Below are 18,939 nucleotides of genomic sequence, written 5' to 3'. Positions count from 1 at the left end.
GCTTGAAACAGAATCGGGTTCACTAGCGCTAATGGGGACCTTGACCCGTTGGCATCAAAATTGATCAAATATTAATGCTAGCAGTATTTCGGTATTGATACAAAAAGTGTTTTAGACATTAGATATACGTATATAGTACAGAACTGAAACTAGAAAAGGGACATTTTAAATGAGTAATTTTTTTTCCAAAAGTGCAAAAATTGGGTGAAAGGATCAATAAAACATCTTAATATATATTAAATTGACTTTACATTTACATTGTTATTAAAGGTTATTGTTTTATTTCAGTACATTGCATACGTCTACCATTTATAAGTGAATGGATCGACATGGAAGCTATTTCCGGCACGAGTCCAATAACAGTATCACATCCTTTTAACGAAGTTCCTGCTAAGGTCGATGTCCAGGTCAAGGTCACATATAAGGGAGAGGAATATATTTTTCCTGGAATGGGTTCTATACAAAGAGATAATGATATCTGGACAGAATATGGAGGAGTAGCTTACACATATAACGAAACAAGTGTCATTTTAATTGTTCCTGCTGGAAAATCGATAGGAAGAATAATATACACAGGTAATTTGTTAATCTATATCCTGCGTATTTCCTTTAATTATACTAGGTCATGCCTGAAATAACCATCTGAAATTCTACCAATATGTTGGATTGCAATACGAACTCGCGTTTTAAATTATATGCCAGATTTTCGATACATGTATATTTTATTTATTTATTAAATGATCAGAAATTTTGATGCTTTCTGAGTGGTTCAGAACTCTCATTATCGAGGTGTCCCTAACAAAAAAATACTATAGTAAACAATAGTTAACTCTAGGTTACTTTAGTAAATAAACGTTCCAAAGTTTTCACTATAGTAAAATTTCCAAAGTTTTTACTTTGATAATATAGTTAACTATAGTTTACTATAGCATTTTTTGTTAGGGGTATTTCAGAGCGAAAAACACAGACGCTAGTACGGAAGAGACAATCCTACTTCATTTATAAATTATTGAGTATTTTATGATATAATTTTATGATATGGTTTTTCTACTTTCCTTAACAATTTTTTTTTTACATTGTAAGTATGATCATATGTCGTTAAACAACATATTATATAACGAGTGTTTATATTTATTTGAGACTATAAATATAGTGTAACAAGCTAATTCAGAGAATTTGTGTCCCCCGTTTAGGGAAAAAAGAGCATGCGCAGTTCGAAGGGGAGGGGGGCGGGGTTCGGATCTCATCCTCCCCTGGATTTGCAGAATTTTTAAATGCATACATGTATAATGAAGAAAATAAAAAAAATGCCAATATGGATATTCGATTGCTTATTCTTTCATATATGTATAGAAGATTGTTTTATATAGAATATTTATCACACTGTAATAATGATTTTATGAGTAGTTAATTGAGCACGCCAGACGTCATAACTTTTTCATTTCATATGTCAAAATCAAAATAAAAAAAAGGGGGGGGGGCGTCCGGGATTTGAATCCGGGACCTCTCGTTTGCTAAGCAAGAATCATACCCCTAGACCAAGAAGGCACTTGATCAGACTTAAAATTAAATGCAAACATTAGGTCACATATTATGTTAATATTCACGTTCGATATTGTCAAAATTTTATACAATACTTGGTGTTTAATTTAGCCTTTACTAAACAGTTCTATTAGATGTAATTAGAAAATAAAGTATGACAACAACCTGTATTATATATAAAATAACTCTCAACATGCCCCTTTGCTAAAATAGTGCCAAGCGACTTTCAATAAAAAAAAAAAACAAAAAAAAAAAAAAACGGGGCAGGACACTTTGAGAGGGGTGAGAGAGGCCATAGGGAGTTATGGTATAAAAAATCATTGCAAAACCTCAAAAGCTAAGGTCTTCCTTGGGCCCCATGTAGCTGTTATGTAAAATTTCAGTGCAAAAGCTCAAAGACTTCTCAAGATATTGTGCGAAAAACGAAAATGTTAAAACAAACAGAATTTATGAATTTATTACCTTGACCTTTGACCATTTGACCTCAAAATCAATAGGGTTTGTCTTTAGGCCATAGGGAGTTGCTACGTAAAATTTCATTGGGAAAGCTCAAAGGGTTCTCGAGATATCGCGTGGAAATGAAAGTGTTACAGAAAGAGAGAAATCAGACGGACAGACGGACACACACACCCAAATTAATATCCCCTACTTTCAGAGACAGGGGGGAAAAAAAATGTTGTACAAAAGTTATTGACTTTGCTTTCGGCCTCTGTCAACCAATACCTTCCCTGCTGAGTACCCTTACCAAAGATTTTACCTTCCTGGAAATATTTGCTGCACGTTTGCTGCAGACATTACTGCAAACTTGCAAACAGGAAGCTGAAAGTGTGCAGCAAATATACAGCAAGCTTACAGCAAACATTTTACCATGTCTGCAGCAGACACTAGATTTTCCAAATATGGAAACCCAGCTGTTAGCTCGCGACAAACACTGCTACAAACTATATTTCAACCTGCTGCAAACATTGCTGCTAACTTTTACAAACAATTTCAGAAATTCTTTTGAAATACGATTGATTGATTATATTTTGTTTTACGTCCCGTTCGAAAATTCTTCATTCATTTAGAGACATCACCATATACCGATGAAGGGCTTCAAATTTAGACCTTCAGTAGGCACTAAGGGCCATTGAGCAGTGAGGGTTCTTTATCAAGCCAACGCCTCGTGACACGGGGTCTCAGTTTTTAAGGTCTCATCCAAAAGACCTGCAACTTTAACTTCAAAGTGCCGAGCGCATGTTGAAGGAACATTTGCTACCTATTTTAAATCGACTCAGGTCAGTCGCGGCCGTGATTCGAACACACGACCTTCTGTTCAGGGAGAGAGCGCTCTACCGACTGAGCTACCGTGACGGCTTTTGAAATATGAAGATAACGAACAGTAATTAGCTCAAACTCCACAGACCTCTAAAAACAGAGGTGCGATGAGGTGCCATGAAGGAGTTACTATCCCCTGTCGACCAGTCATACCTGCTATTTGCTCCTTGTCATGATTGCGCAAACAGAAAAATCCGTAGACAGTTCAGTATTAAAATAATTGCCTAACAATTTTTATGAAAATCATCAGTCTACATTGACATTAACGATAGTTTGTAATTGTTAAGTAAACATAGTCATTGCATTGACCATAGATGTTGCGAAATGTTGACTTTAAACGGGACTGTTGATATCCTTGTATCATCAACTTATTTTTTTAATAGCTTGTCTCGATTTAGAAATTGTTCTTGCATATCAGACGAATTGGGAGAAGTAACTCTATACGGAGGTGATGACGGTTTATTGCTACATAACTAAGGAAAGTCATCATATTTATCATAAAGTTTTCGCTGATAGGTTAAGGTTTACCGTAAAATATCACAGTGCAATCTATGCAGTTACTTCTCTGAACTACAAATATATGATGTCATAATGGAAGATGTCGTCAGATATTTGCAAATTTGAGCTGTCAGGACGGGAGAGTATCATAATGTTCACGTCTTATTTCACATGTAAAGTGTTAGAACGTTTATTGTTCAATACATATGTCTCAACTGTAGTATTAAGTCGAAAAGTGTGTAATAATTATTAAATATAAACACATTACTTTGTTTTCTGGATTGAAAGTAAATGTTTTAAATACGGAACATTAAAAACGAGACTTGAAATACAAGACCGTATTTAGAAGTGGAATATGCATAAGAGACTAGCGCAAGTGATTAATCAGAATTCATTTGAAATATTTTTTTTCGAAAATCCACAAGAGAAAGATGTTTTCTAAATAAGTAATGCTTGAGAGGGAAGTGTAATTGCTTCGCTTTTACATATATAGATTTCGATGAAGAGTGCAAAATACCCTGAAATGTGTGGTTAAGTTGGAATTCTCATGAGATATTTCGTACACTTATAAAACAATGGCTCGTCTGAAGCACTTTTCAGGTACATTTGGATACAATGAGTTTAATTCTGTGACAAAACTTGAATAAGAATTGTTTTATGCACTTGCACTGAAGCAATTTATGTGCAACACTTGAAAAAAAAATAAAATTGACCGTCACATAATCAACGGGCTTACAGTCCGAGATGGGATATCGAAATAATTGTATTGATATGTAGATGAGAGATCCTTAGTGCCAATTCTCTGTATTTCCATAGCCTACACATTGAAATCAAAACCAAACTGCAAATTTAAAAAATATGTTTGAATGCAACGCAGTTCAATTGAGGGGCTCATTACACCACTTTTTGATGACGTACTACACAGAAAAATAAACCTCCATTGTTTCGCCCGTTTTCTCCTGGGGACGAATTGTACAGGTTCGCTTTGCTGATGATCTAAATCTTTAAAACGCTCTAAAAATAGACTACATGCGGTGTTGTAAACAATGAGAACAAGATAACGGATTCATTATAAATCACAAACGAAGAAGGGTTATTTTTAAGTAGAGACCAAAGAGAATGACAGTCAAATCTTCGCTACCCAAGTAGTGTACAATGTCATGGCGAAAGCAGCAAGTTCTACCACTGACAACATGTACGTATAGAGGAAATTCGAGTTGAAATCTACAACCTCGTTGAAATAAATTATAATTGACTTGCGCTTTTAGAGTACTGTACACTTGTTGGTTTGTGTGCTTGTCTTTTTTTCTTTAAAAAATGTATATTCATTCTAGAAATTTTAGTTTATTCTGAGTCCGATATGTTCAACCGTTCCTGAGTGTTTGAGTCAGGGGGATTTAGGAAAGATAACTCTTGCAAGTGGACTTTTTATTCCAATTATTTTTTAAATTTGAATTTTCATTTCCTTAAATCATTTTTCATTCAATTTGTCACTTGTTATTCATAAATATACATTCCTTGTCTATTTATAACTGATTTTCCAAATTATTCATGCAAAAATTAAGAAAAAAATCACATTGATTCGTTTTTGGGAGAAAATTATTTTTTCTTATAAAAATAATGTTGATTATTATGAAGTGTTATTATATTGCCTACACAACTGAAGACGATATCCATCACTTGACACTGAGATTCTTGCAATACTATCAATCAGAAACTTGAAATAGAACATTTAACCAAAATCAGAAAAAAGATTGAAAAATCTTTAAAAAATATTTATCCTATCATAACCTCCATTTGAATATTTGAAATCTTCATAATAACTGGTGCTGTAACGAAATCTAAAATAAACTGTGGGTGTAATGAGCCTCTTTAAGGCTATAAAGTGTAGGCGGGTCCTAATTTATATGGAAAATGTTTAATATGATATCACACAAAAATATCGATTCTTCAAGTTTACACAAAATGAAATGTTTTTATGAGATTTTAAACTTTCGGGGAGCTTTAAATTACATCAAGACTCACTATTGCATACAATTTTGTCATTAGATAAAACCCACACAGCGAGGTATAAGGAATTCCCTGTTAGCAATGCACTTGAAATACAACACGAATTCCATGTATTATACCCCACTGACAGCTGGATTTTGCAGAAATAATAAAATATACTCTCAAAATACTCAGTGAAAATACATGTTTTCGATAAATAACAAATAGACGTGGTCTCTCTGTATTTCAGAAATTCGTGTCAGAAATTCATATTTTAATCAAATAATACGAGAGTTATTCGGAAAGTTCGTGGACTATGCCAATCGTCGTTATATTATCTTCAAGAAATTTGAAATGAGCACATTGTCATATGTAAGAATATTTTTTTTGTTTAAGTGTGAAATTTCATTCCATGTGATTTAATAAAATTTTTCTCTCAGATCACCATTGTCTATGCATAGTAGTGTATCATTCAAGTACCGCTTGTACCATGTACACACATATGCTTGGCTCCCTTTGACATATTTCCTACTTCCTCTGCCATTTTCAGAGTTTTTTTTCTGGAGTTTTCCAGAATACAAGACAAAATTGTATGGTTAGCTGCTGCTTCGTGACGTTCTACGATGTCAATTTTGCCTTTTTCAATGAGGACTGCCTATCTTCTGAAACTGATTTCTTTTCAACGCAGCAAAGTATTAAGTCATAATTTGGAGTCGGAAACGATGAAACATTCTTAATTTGAGTGTGTACAATTTTTCCTTTTTTGCGTCATTTTACAGAAGATATGACTTCAGATATAATTTAGTGTCTTGATTGTAAAGTCCAAAATTAATGACCTGCTCCATGATCCGATTTTCGCATTTTTTAAAGTCTTAATTAATTTAATATAAACCACGATATTTTAATAAAAATTATTTTCACATCATTTGAATTTATTGTTGAAATATTTCTTCCAAATTTGGATATAGTATGACGTAAAGTAAAAAAGTTATGACGGAAGTCCACGAACTTTCCGAACAACACTCGTACATGTGTCCGATGCATAGTGAACTCACCCTTCTGCTACAAACTGGTGAGAACTTCTCTCACTTTTTTATGACCTTGAGTATACATAAAGTATTCATGTTCATATTGTTTTCACAAAGTTATTATCATTTACAGGTGGTTTGTCTTTTAACGGAGTGTTCGATGGTTCATTTACTTCAGGCAAAGTTCGGATCAGAGTTTGGAGATTATTTGACTGGCCAAAACCAGACTTTGTGCACAACTGTAATCTAATCATATCGACAGGTACTTAATCAATATAAAGTTGATACATAGAAAAGTAAACATACATTAAATATAATAGTTAACTTTGACTTAAATTAATTTATAATGTATGACAAGTTTCTTTGAGTTAATTAAAATAGTCATATTAATTTGCATTTGCTTAGCTGTGCTGAAAAAAATTTACTACTTTTCTACTTTAAGCTGAACCATATAAACTAGTAACACACTCTTTGAGACGATTACCAGACTTTGTAACAGTACAGCTGATTCTGGATGATGGCTTTGTTGCTGATGGTCAAGGTTATATAAAACTGACCATACATTTGTATTAAAACCTCAATTTAATACTTACACTTGTATGTTAAGGCAGCACACAGATCAAATTTCGCCGAATTTAGACTTTAAAATGTAACATTGGTAAATCTGAAAAGCCAAAGGTAAAACATTTACTGTTATTATCAATTGTATAGACCTCATTGAGTCTTAGGCTAAAAGAAGCACTGCATTAGGATGTCATCACGTGACGTCAATAAATAGAAAAATTGCCTTAATGAAAAAGTGAAAAGTTCAACACTACCCCGGGGATATTTCATTTCTTTATATGAAAACAATTATGTAAAAACATCACTTGGTCATGAGAAGTGTTGCTAGAATCCAACTGTTAGGATCCTACTCTCCGGACACAGAAAAAATTATTCCAAAGTTTCGCATGAAACCTTTCTAAAATTTTTACATTTTGTACATACAATCAGGGAATTATCATCAATTCATGTTAATTATACGATTCTAGCAGCACTTTCCAAGTACGATAGAATACAAGCTTTCGATACAAACAAAATCATGCTTCAAGGTATGCGGCGAAATGTTGAACCTTTGCATATTTGGTGTTCGAACGACAGAAGAAAGGCTGATCGGGATTTCAAAGCGCTGACTGTGTTCATTAGAAGAAAATATAAGAATAAATCAGCGTACCTGACTCTAAATCTTTTATTCCTTATGAATCACATGTAACATTCACGATATATACTTTAAATCTCCCATTTCATATATTTGTTCACATGAATTCTCTTCACGTTTAATTTTCACTTGGCAAATTTTTGATCAATAGTTATGACGTCATGGGTTTGATATTTAACCCCCGTGATAAATACTTAGCTATTTATTGCACAAAAAAGAAAAAAAAAAACGATAAGATTTAGTTTGTATTATGTTTTTGAATTATTCCATTCATTTCTTGGACCTGAAATTAAACTTTAAACATAGATATTAAGAAATCATTATCACTAAAGTTCACAACACACAGCTAACTATGACGTCATATTGTATAGGCAAGTAGGATATCTGGGTGTAGCCTTAGCATACCTGCGTACACAAAATCCTCCTTCTCTCTCTCGCACACACAAACACACTTTCCCCTCTCTCTTTCCTCTCTTTTCTTTTTTCTCACACACACTCTCCCTCTCTATCTCTTCCTTCTGCTCTTCAAATTCTTTCCCTCTCTCTCCTTTTATATATTCTGCAAAAGTGTAGCTATAGGACGTTAACTGACCAATCCGGAAAAAATAAAAAAACACGGAAATGATAATTTTAAATTCTTAATTTTTTTATTTTTTATTTTTTTTTTGAAAAGTGCATATATATCCTTAATCGGTATATGTATAGATAATTGAGTGGGTAAATGAAAGTTCTATAATTTAGTGAAATTTTACTTTATTATTTGCACAACAGGTGTAACCACCGTTACAGAGGATGATACATTCACTAACCATGTTTGTGGCGTATTGTTTGGAATATCAACAACCTCAATTACATTATGGGTCCCAAATAAAAATGGTAAGCATGATAAGGCGTACATGTTTCAAGTTTCTTTATTTCTTTTCAGAATGACAGATACATGTAGGATAATTAAGAAAAATACAGAGAGAGAGAGAAAGAGAGCGTAAAAATATATGAATGAAAATACAGGGCATTAAAAAATTTACCCAAGTTTTAAAAGATCTTTAATATTGTATTATACAAAAGGAATTTCAATATTAAATGAAAGAGCAAAGTTAATTTTTTGTCATTATATCACATTACTGTTGATCACATGACGGTCATATAATTTTTTGAAGTCTTTTATATAAATCGCTTCTGTGCAGCCGATTAACACAATCATTATTAACATTTTGTTATATGGATAAGCTCATCGTATTCTTCTGTACCCAAAATATGCTTGGGAAAATCATAGTATTACGTGGGTACAAAACATTTAATGAGAAGTTCAACAACATCGTAATCTGTATTAAAAGAAAGCCATCACACATTTTTCCTAAGCCAGATTCAGTTAGAAAACAATCTATTCTTACAGTTTTCAACAAAAGATTTCTGATTAATCCCCATTAATAACCAGTGTCAGACGTCAGACTCTTTTACACACACATATTAAATTCTACCTATAACCACGGAAATAAAGCAGGGCACATTTCAAAAGTAAATTTTTCTTAACATTTTGAACACGCTGAATTTCAAGCAAAGGTACGCAGCAATGTAAAAAAAAAAATATTCGGACATATCAGACTTAAAAACACTATTACGACATGTGAATTTTGCAAAGGCGCTCCAACATTTAACATGTAGTTTGCAGTAAGATGAAGTAAGTTGAAGTAAGACGTAAAGTTCATGGCACTCTCCCCGTCATAACAACTCAAGTTGGCAGTGACTTGACGTCATTTTACATTACAATGTCGACGTAATATTCTGATAGTTCACAGAAGCAAGGGCACAGTGCAGATTGCACTGTGGTATTCTTTGGGAAGCCTTAACCCACAGTGTACCTGCGTTTGTGTTCTATAACATGAAAGTTAAAAAGGATAAACATAAGCTATTAATGTTAGTCTTCCTGTTTAACATTCTGTAGTCAAACTCATTATAAAACAATGGCCTTACAATTGGTGTGAAACAAGTCAGCAAAAATACGACCCAAGGATAGGTTATAATTGTTAACAAGGTTATTATGAAGACCATATAATTTACGAAATGCTGATTTCAAAAGAGGTTGTTGAAATCCCTGTAACATCAACTCATCTGTCAGTAGCCTGCGTTTTTTTTTTTTTAAAATGATCACGCTCGGATTTGCTCTTGAGTACTGAATAATTTGGGTTATGTTTACATCATTAACAGGTGATAGCGGGATATTACTATATTAATAAGAAGAGTCGACGATGAAAAAGCTTAATTCATACAATTTAGTTGTTAGTTGGCCCTAATCGTCTAAAGTCAGTAAAACATCCAAATATGAAACAAATATTGACAGAATCTGTGGTCTTTCATTTCAAGTTCACTGGGATACATGTTTATATGAATGGAATTAATAATATGTCGTCAATATATCTAAATGTCGAGTTGAAGGCCACAGCAAGTGTTTTCTTCTTTTTATGTAGAAGTTTTTAAATAAATTCTGCTTCATAGGAATATAAATGCAGGTCGGTTAATAAAGGAGCACAATAAGGGCCCATCAAGATTCCAACAGTTTGTTGGAAGACCTGGTCTCGGAGGACTATATGGATGTTGTCAATGAGGACCTCCAGCACCTTTTAATATCAACTTCAAAGTACTTACGTATAGAATCAGTTTTATTTTAAAGAAAGTAATTGTGTGTTGATGACCAATCACAAGATACGAAAGTTTCCGACTTCTCTTTTTATTGAAGAGGCAGTTGTCTCTGATGTCGGAATTCCTAGTGTTTAATTTATCGTGAGGAATGGTTGTTTAAAGTGTAGAAAGACATACGTTTTAATGAAAATAACTTAAAAAAAAAATGGCATTTTCAAATATTTTTATAAAGTCTTTTGTTTATTAGATATTGTGTGCGCTTCCATTTCATTGAAATATCAACATTTAAAGTAGATTACACTCAATGCAAGGTGATAGCATTATCACCAGGTCAGACCTATAGTTTCCATAAAATGAAGCCACACATTGCTGTATCTTTTGCTTTTAGCAAAAATCAATCAAATGAAAACCTGAAGATGTATATGTAAATCCAAAAAGCTCTAGTGGAATGAAAATTCGAAACGGTGCATTTTCCTTTTCTTTAACGATTTATTGTGTGACATCAAATTTAACTACCTTTTCAGTTTTATATATATTGTGATACTGGCAGAGTTTGTTTTGTTTCTAGATATGTTATATGGATGACCTAAAAGAAGAGAACGTTCTACAATTTTTTTAAAGATAAATTTTCCACTTAATACAATATTAGTTCTATTACCAAAATTGTTCTTTTATTCCTGCTTGTAGTTGTTGAACAACAAGCATTTGTTATAATAGAATTCATTTAACCTATAGAGGACTATGTTATATGCTACAACGATGGATGGGGCAATATATCTCGAGTTTATGATTCTGCACGAGTTGTTATTAGAGCATGGATACTATCTAATGCTGACATTGTTCAACGGGAATCATTTCCGTACTCACATGGAGATTTAATCACAGGGACAGTCCCAACAATGTGTTACCTCGATCCCGATAACTACATCGTCATTGTTGAGGTAAAAGTATATAACTTGTATTATATTTTATATTTATAGTAAACAAAATCGACATTTAGATAAAGGACAAAGTCCATAGGACAACAAATTCCGTCTAACGAGATTTTTTTTCAGTTAAGGAATCATACCCACAGGCATCTGAAGTGTGAACCCCCCCCCCCCCCCCCCCCATTAAAGAGAAAATAGTAAGGGTCTATAATTTCTCATAAGAGATTTCCCCGTCAATCACACCCACATTTCGTATTGTGCAAGCAGATTGTACTTTTCTCACGAAATTTGCCATGCATGGTATAATAAAAATTTACAAGTTGTTTTTATTATAATCTATATGGCCAATCTCTAAAATTGAGAAAAAAATACAATCTGCTTGCATGCAACAAAATTTTGGTTTGATTGACGGGGAAATCTCATATTTTGAGAAACCATTGGCTTTTCTTTAAATGGGGTGGGGGGTGGGGGGGATCCACACTTCAGGTGCCTGTGAGCATACCCGGGCTCCATTGGTGGAAAGCAAGTGCAAAACAACTGTGTTCCCCTAGAATCTAGATTTTTCTCACATATTATTTATCTAATACATTTTGCTTAGCAAAGAGTGTTTGTTTCCTTATTATATTTTTAGGTTAAAGATGCCTCAATTAGTGACGGGAAAGTGTTTTATGCCGCCGGCACAGCAAGTTTAGGAAAGATTAACGACCCTTTTGGAGGAGTTGTGTACGGTTATAATGAGACTGACGTTCTACTGTGGACACCGTCTGTAACCAATGGTTACCTTATCTATGTGGATGGAATATGGGGGGATGGAACGGAAACATTAAGAATATATAATGTCCAAATATCAGTGACGATTATATCTACAAATAATTCAGGTATATCTTTAGGTAGAAATCTACAGACTGTGTGACAAAATATCAGTTTATTACTCAACTTTCACCAATTTACAACGATAATCTCTTACAGTAAAGTACATGTATGAAACCGGAAATTATAACAATAAATAAAAGAACATCTGTATATTCTTTTCGTAAATTTCAAAAAATCTCAATCAAAGTTAATTAAATGCACAAAATGACCTACCATCCCCAAACTTTGATTGCTTCTTAATGACACATTAGAAAAATATGCATACATGTAATTTTCAATTTTTTTTGTCAAAATATCAATTGAAAATACTAATTTTTGTTTACATATGTGTTTTTCAATGTTAATATATTTCATTTTATGCTTGTCAATTAACAGTACACAATGTCACTGCAATCAACATTGATGATGTCGTACAAGACTTAACTGTTTCTAAGAAAACAACAAGTACCTACATACGGAGCCTGGTCAGTGTCTATGATCCGCGCCCCAGCGCTAAAGCCATGGGAGCTGTTGGTGTAACCGTGCTGTGTCTTGTGCTTGGGTTAATTGTTCTAGCAGACTGCGATCTTCTTATTAGGAAACTTTGTTTGAAAAATGAAAAAAATTGAAATAGATATTGATCAAATCAAGAAAGAAATAATTATGAATAAATGTTTAATTCGTATACTCTCTGCTTCTATATAGTCTTTTTTGAAAGTACACATTGTGATATTCACCAGCAGTTTACGGTAAAATACGTTATAAACGAAAAAAGAATATTTGTATTTTACATATTTGAATTCAAATTTTGCTTTTACCAATATCTCATGAAATGCTTCAGTATATATACATAATAAAAAAACCCCACAAACCCCTAAAATTTTGATGAAGGAATGTGTCATAGATATGATATATTTAATATATATAAATATCAAAATTATTGCATATTAAGAAGACTTTCTATGATGTTTACAATTCTTATTTCTTGGCAGCATCCATTTAAATCTATATGATTTTTTTTATTACCTTAAAGGATATTGTTGAAAAAAATCCAAATGACAAATAATATCTTGGTTTCTAAATTTATTCATTTACCACCAAAACACGAACTTCGAGTTTATTTTATGAACTTTGAAAAAAAAGTAATCTCTCCTGAAACTGACATTATCCATTGAATAAACTTTTAGTAGGTCTCCCAAGCATCGTCCTCATTACTGTATCCCAAAACTTAAAATGCAAATATTTTGCGATCGGAGACTATATTTTCCGATTAAAGATGACAACAATTATGGTAAAACATCGCGATCAAATATAATTAAAAAACATTAACAATCACATTAATACATGTATCCAGTGAAGTACATCCACATTCAGTAAGATATCGGAACTGCATTTTTTGTTATATTAAAACTGCAATCAGTTTTTCGTCTACAGAAAGGAAATAAAAATAATGTAAGGTAATGGCTTGGCAGTCGTATAATTGTCTAAATTGGAGACTCTATTTTCTTATTAAAGACGACAACAATTATGGTTAAAAATCGCAATCAAATATAATAAATCAATAAACAATTTACAATCACATTAATACATGTAACTAGTGAATTGTATTCACATTCAATCAGATATCGGAACTGTTCAATTTTCTAATAAAATTAAAACTGCATTCGGTTTTTCGCCTATAGAAAAGAAATGAAAATAATGTTAGGTAATCGTTTGCCAGGGTTTGGCTGTGTTTTGTATTGTCTTAATTAAGAAAAAAAAATCAAACGAATGTAAAACGAACTGATAGTCAAAAAAGGGGAAAAAAATGACACACAAAAAATACGTATTGGTCTTTCACAGAAGAGTAAATATTGAAATTAAAGAGTGTAAATAGTAATTGAGCTATTGACAATGAACTTGAAAGAAAAGGAAATAAAGCACTCTTTTGGATTGATTATATAATTAGATGATATTGTCTCTGAAAAATAAATAATTCTTCCGGATCAAGTACAAATGTACCCATGTTTCAAAAATTGACTTTTTTCTGTATCACGTAATTCTCGAAGTTTACAAACATCACATACAGCGAGTTTATAAAACATGAAAATGAAACAAAATGAATTTGTCATCGGGCTTGTTTTTGTGACTGTCACGTCTAAATACATGTAACACTTTTTCTCAGCTATCGTTAAAAATGCGTGTTTAACTTTGTTAAAGTTCAATCAGCGTCAAAGAAAATAAACTTAAAAAAAAAAAACCCAATCTTCGTTGGCATATCTATTTATAATATGTAAAAGAGTAAGGAAAGATTATACGTTGGGATTAATAAATAGTTTTGTTTTACCCATGTCTTCCCTGAATAATTTCAATAATAGCTAATTATTAATTACAATTTCATAAAATCTCTTTTACGGCATATTTTGTAAAATTCAAAATCTCAATGACATACCAAAATAAAGTAAATAATGTATAATAGGGCATTTAGAAAACAATTTATAAAACTTCCCATTTTTAATCATGATGAATACATACATCCAACATAAAAAAGGCGGAAAGGAGACAGATTAAACTGAATTTCTAGGAAAATTGATCTTATTCGAAAAGCTTAAACTTTGGAAATAAAACTGATTTGAAATTTGAGGGCTTCGTAGATTGGCGGGATAAAATCAATATTATGTGAGATAGAAATTTTAAATGCTTCACACTTTATAACAAGGTCATCAAACTGATAAATGTCAACTATTCACTAAGTTCGATAAGCAATGATAAAAAAAAAATGACTACTTAGATATCCGTTTTTCAAAATCTCCAACAGAAACGTTAAATGAATCAAATCAAATTTTATTTTCCTTGACGCAGATTGTATTCTACGAAAATGAAACACTCTTTATGACGATATCTGATAAAAAATATCATTACCTGACAGTGACCAAAAAAAAAAAGTCCGATGACATAGTATTATTCATTTTTTTTCATTTTCATGTTTTAAAAATTTCCTGTATGTGATGATTGTAAACTTTAAGAAATAGGTAATACAGAAAGCGCAAACGTCAAGAAAAATTATCTATATGATGGAGCAAGTTGCATCAAGTTAAATCAGTAGTAAATAATATTTCCTTCTATGACCGGAATGTTCTAAATCTGTTCCGGTACGTAGGTAAACCGACATTAGAGATGTATACAAGAGTACAAGTGTATTTTAAAAAAGAAGAAAGAAATGTTAAAACGGTCAGGATGTAACTGACGTCGAAAATCAATGGGCGGGCTGCGCCTGGTCGCAATGCCTTTGATTTTGTACTAGGTCATTTTTTTTCCAGTTTTTTGAAATTGATTTTTTTAAAATCCTTTCAAATGGCTACGCCTCCTACGGTTTTAGTCTTTATTGCAATTAAACTTGCCCGAAAAAGGACGAAAAAGGGATCATAATCTTATTGATGTTACCCTAGTTTTAACTCCAGTTTTTCTCTTCCTTCGTTATAAGTACTGTATAGCTGCAGTCTCGTCAAAGATCTCTAGATTAACGTAAAATTGTACCATAAAAACTATCTGTAAAACTTTTTTAAAAGTAAAGTGCATTGATATTACACCAACGCGCTGATTCATAGTGACCAGGTACCTTGTACAAAATTTCCTCATACTTTCGTTAAAAAATATGAGTATAAATGCTTTTGGATGTAAAACACTGAAATAACAAGAGTCAGTTGAATTACACATTGAAGTGATATTATATCTACAAACTTTCAGTGGTTTTATACAGTCAACAAATTTGAAGACAAATTATCATTATTGACAGAAGTGCACTTTGTACAAAAAAATCCTTTTTATCATATTAGTTTTCAGTATTTACAGTGAATATATCTTTAAACAAACCAGACCGGAGGTTATACAAATACCGCTTACATCTTGTTCCTACAGTCTTTTTCATTGCGTTCGATCAGGTATCGATGACATACTGTGGACTTTCTGTAAATCGTCTGTCCTACTTATTTTTTCATTTGTTATTGGTTTTCCCTTCGTCATTCTGTTTGTCTACGTAAAGCACAAACAACTTTCCTTCATAAATATTTAAAAAAGAAAATAAACAATCTACACTGTCGTTGTTTTAATAGATTCATTTTGCCTTTTGATACATAGTGTATTCAAATAAAGGAATACTTTCATTCAATATCATAACGTAGTTTATTAAATAATCCTGAAACCGAAAACAAAAGTAGAGTAAAAACTGTCTAATCCGACACCGGTGTAATCCGTTTCACTCTAAATTCCGACCTCTATATTCATTCCCATTCTTTTATTTTCTGTGTCCTTTACATTGTGTAATCCTACACCCTGTCTTTTCCAACTAAAAATCTGTCTCCATATGCATGTCAGATTAGAAAGGTTTTACTGTAGTAGATAGCAGAGAGAATCCATACATATAATTAAACTTTTGTATATTTGGATTTTTTCTAAGTGTGGATGTGCATTCATGTAACTTGATAATTCATGCTCAAGGGTCTGTGCTCACACATAAAGTAGAACCGAAGAAAGAGGAATCTACTGTTAATGAACATTTTCGGAGTCACAAAGACCCCACAGCAGACTTCGGACTTTTCACTTAAGGGAAAGTGTCAGAACATAATGTGAATAAAATGAATATTTTTTTAAGGCTTGATCATCGATATTTATGTTTCAGTTATATTTGTTTGAATTAAACCACTGTACACTGGGGACACATGCACGTTGTACTGGGGTGGGTGGGTCCCCCCAACCTTTTAAAAGGATACTAATTATTATAATGCATTGCTCACTTTTAGGAGGATACTAATGATTATAATGTATTGCTTATAAAAATCGACAACGTATTTTCAATTAAAATTCTTTACAGAATTGTTCTGAAAATATACATGATATTCAATTAGGATTGAGTAATGATTTATATCAACTTGAAAGGTGATCTAAACAATGGCTATTGAAATTTAATACCTCGAAAACCAAAGCTATCTTTTTCAGTACAAAGAAAAATGTAGATCTACGATGGTTAAAATTTCAAGACTGTAATTTTGATTTTGTATCATCACATAATCACTTAGGTATTCTCTTTTCACACGATCACTAGATTAACTTCATTGGCATCACGAGATTTTCTCTATTTCGAAACTGGATGGGAACCACTTTTTGCTAGAAGAACGTCCAAAGTAAGAACATCTATTTATAAAATTTTTCATAACATGGTACCCAAGTACCTGAAAGAAATATTTACAGACATTCGATCACACGAATGAAAATAATAGGTAAGTAGACAATACAAAATTATTGCATTTATAGATCATCTTTTGTCCCAATGGCAAAAAGGGAATACAACTCTTTACCTCTTGAAACAAGACAATCCACTACTAAAGGTTCCTTCAAAAATTGTATATTTTCTAAAAAAAAAAAAAAAAAAAAAAACAAAAAAAAAAAAAAAAAAAAAAAAACACCTTTAAAACACAATGTGTATTGAATGAAGATTTACTAATGTGTAACATTTTTGACAGTCCATTATGCACTTGTGGAAAAAAGGAGACACATATAATTTTTTTTTTTTTTTGCGAGAAAAACACTGCCCTAATAAACGATTTGTTTTATGCTATTTTTAGAATGATAATTTACGTATGGTAGACACTCATGTTTAACAATGGGGAAATGATTCGATCAGCATTTCCGTAAATGAAAGTTTAAATGTGCAATTGTTTATTTAAAGATCTGGTCGCTTTTGATGAATTTATATATTCTGATTCATTTTTACATATTATATTAAATCATTTTTGTACATGCATAGCCTCTGTAAGCAGATAATCATATTGACCTTTTAGTTCCAGTGTAGTTAATTTTTTTGAACATTATTTTGAGTAATAACTGTTATAAAGGAGACGACGTTCTAAGTCTTAAGAACTTGTCTCCAATCCTTTTGTTATAACATCCTAAGGATAAAATATGTTCAAACCATCCGAATTTCTTCCAAATATGAATGGGCAAAGAGAGATAACTGCTGAAAATATTCCTATGGTAAATCTGCAAAATTCCCTATCTGCGTTGTCGTTCCTCTGTCACTGGAGCATTATTTGATCCACCATTTCCCTGTACAGGTGTTTGTTTGATTGATTGATTGATTGTATATTGTTTTACATCATTTTCGAGAATTTTTACTCATATAGAGACTTCACCATATACTGGTGAAGGACTTTAAATTTAGATCTTTACTTGGCATTCAGGGACATTGCGCAGTGAGGGTTCTTTATCATGCCAACGCCTACCGTGACACGGGGCCTCAGTGTTAAAGTTCTCATCCGAAGGACCCGCAACTTTCATTTCGAGGTGCCGAGCGCTTGGCGAAGGAACAATTGCTTGCTAATTTTTATCGACTTAGATCAGTCGCGGCCATGATTCGAACACACGACCTTCCGATCACTGAGCGAGCGCTATGCCTACTTAGCTACCGTGACGGCTACAAATGTTTGAACATAAGAGACTAATAGTAGGAAAACCTCTGAAATATCGGAAGCAAAACATAAGTTAAATTTTAGTCATATATTTTTAGATGCTAGGCAGACTGTTCAGTTATTGTCATCCACTATTTTGTGGAGTGTTTGGTTAATTACCTTCATTTTAATTATATATATTTATTTTTGGAGATTTTGCTTTCATAATTCTTTCAAGAGTTCATTAAAACGTATATGGACGATTAGTATCATTATTATTTGTGAATTATAAATCTAGATCAATCGTACAATTACTAGTCTTTATTAACATTTTTCAAAATTGCAAGGCATCATAGTTCATAGAGATAATTTAAAGTCATCAAATATTTTCTCATTTTCTTTTCAATATTATGGTGTCACAAGTCACAATGTACTTCCCTGCTTCATTTCCTGTGCAGAATATTGTCTTGACAAAATATTTTCATTCATGAATGTGCAAAACACTCACTTAAACCCACATGATCTAG

The 18,939-nt window shown here is 32.3% G+C and overlaps 1 protein-coding gene across 1 annotated transcript; it reads left to right on the top strand.

Moving 5' to 3' along the window:
- Window positions 1–449: 449 nt before the first annotated feature.
- On the top strand, window positions 450–12,680 carry LOC133203384 (uncharacterized). The gene is made up of 7 exons (XM_061339175.1): window positions 450–576; window positions 6,508–6,636; window positions 6,817–6,915; window positions 8,344–8,448; window positions 10,945–11,150; window positions 11,770–12,016; window positions 12,387–12,680. Exons 1-7 carry the CDS (start codon window positions 450–452, stop codon window positions 12,617–12,619), a joined length of 1,146 nt encoding a protein of 381 aa, XP_061195159.1. The 3' UTR covers window positions 12,620–12,680.
- Window positions 12,681–18,939: the final 6,259 nt, after the last annotated feature.

This window comes from Saccostrea echinata, unplaced genomic scaffold (genome assembly GCF_033153115.1).
Source record: "Saccostrea echinata isolate AGI-Se365-2 ecotype Australia unplaced genomic scaffold, CSIRO_AGI_Sech_v1 ptg000050l, whole genome shotgun sequence".
NCBI classification, from domain to species: domain Eukaryota; kingdom Metazoa; phylum Mollusca; class Bivalvia; order Ostreida; family Ostreidae; genus Saccostrea; species Saccostrea echinata.
This window is presented reverse-complemented; position numbering and strand designations above follow the sequence as displayed.

Bases quoted from the DNA above. Each gene is read 5' to 3' on its own strand.
- LOC133203384 (XM_061339175.1), top strand. From the start codon at position 450: ATGGGTTCTATACAAAGAGATAATGATATCTGGACAGAATATGGAGGA. The intron at 6,916-8,343 runs GTTATATAAAAC...TTTGCACAACAG, and splicing joins CTTTGTTGCTGATGGTCAAG to GTGTAACCACCGTTACAGAG. The intron at 8,449-10,944 runs GTAAGCATGATA...TTTAACCTATAG, and splicing joins ATGGGTCCCAAATAAAAATG to AGGACTATGTTATATGCTAC.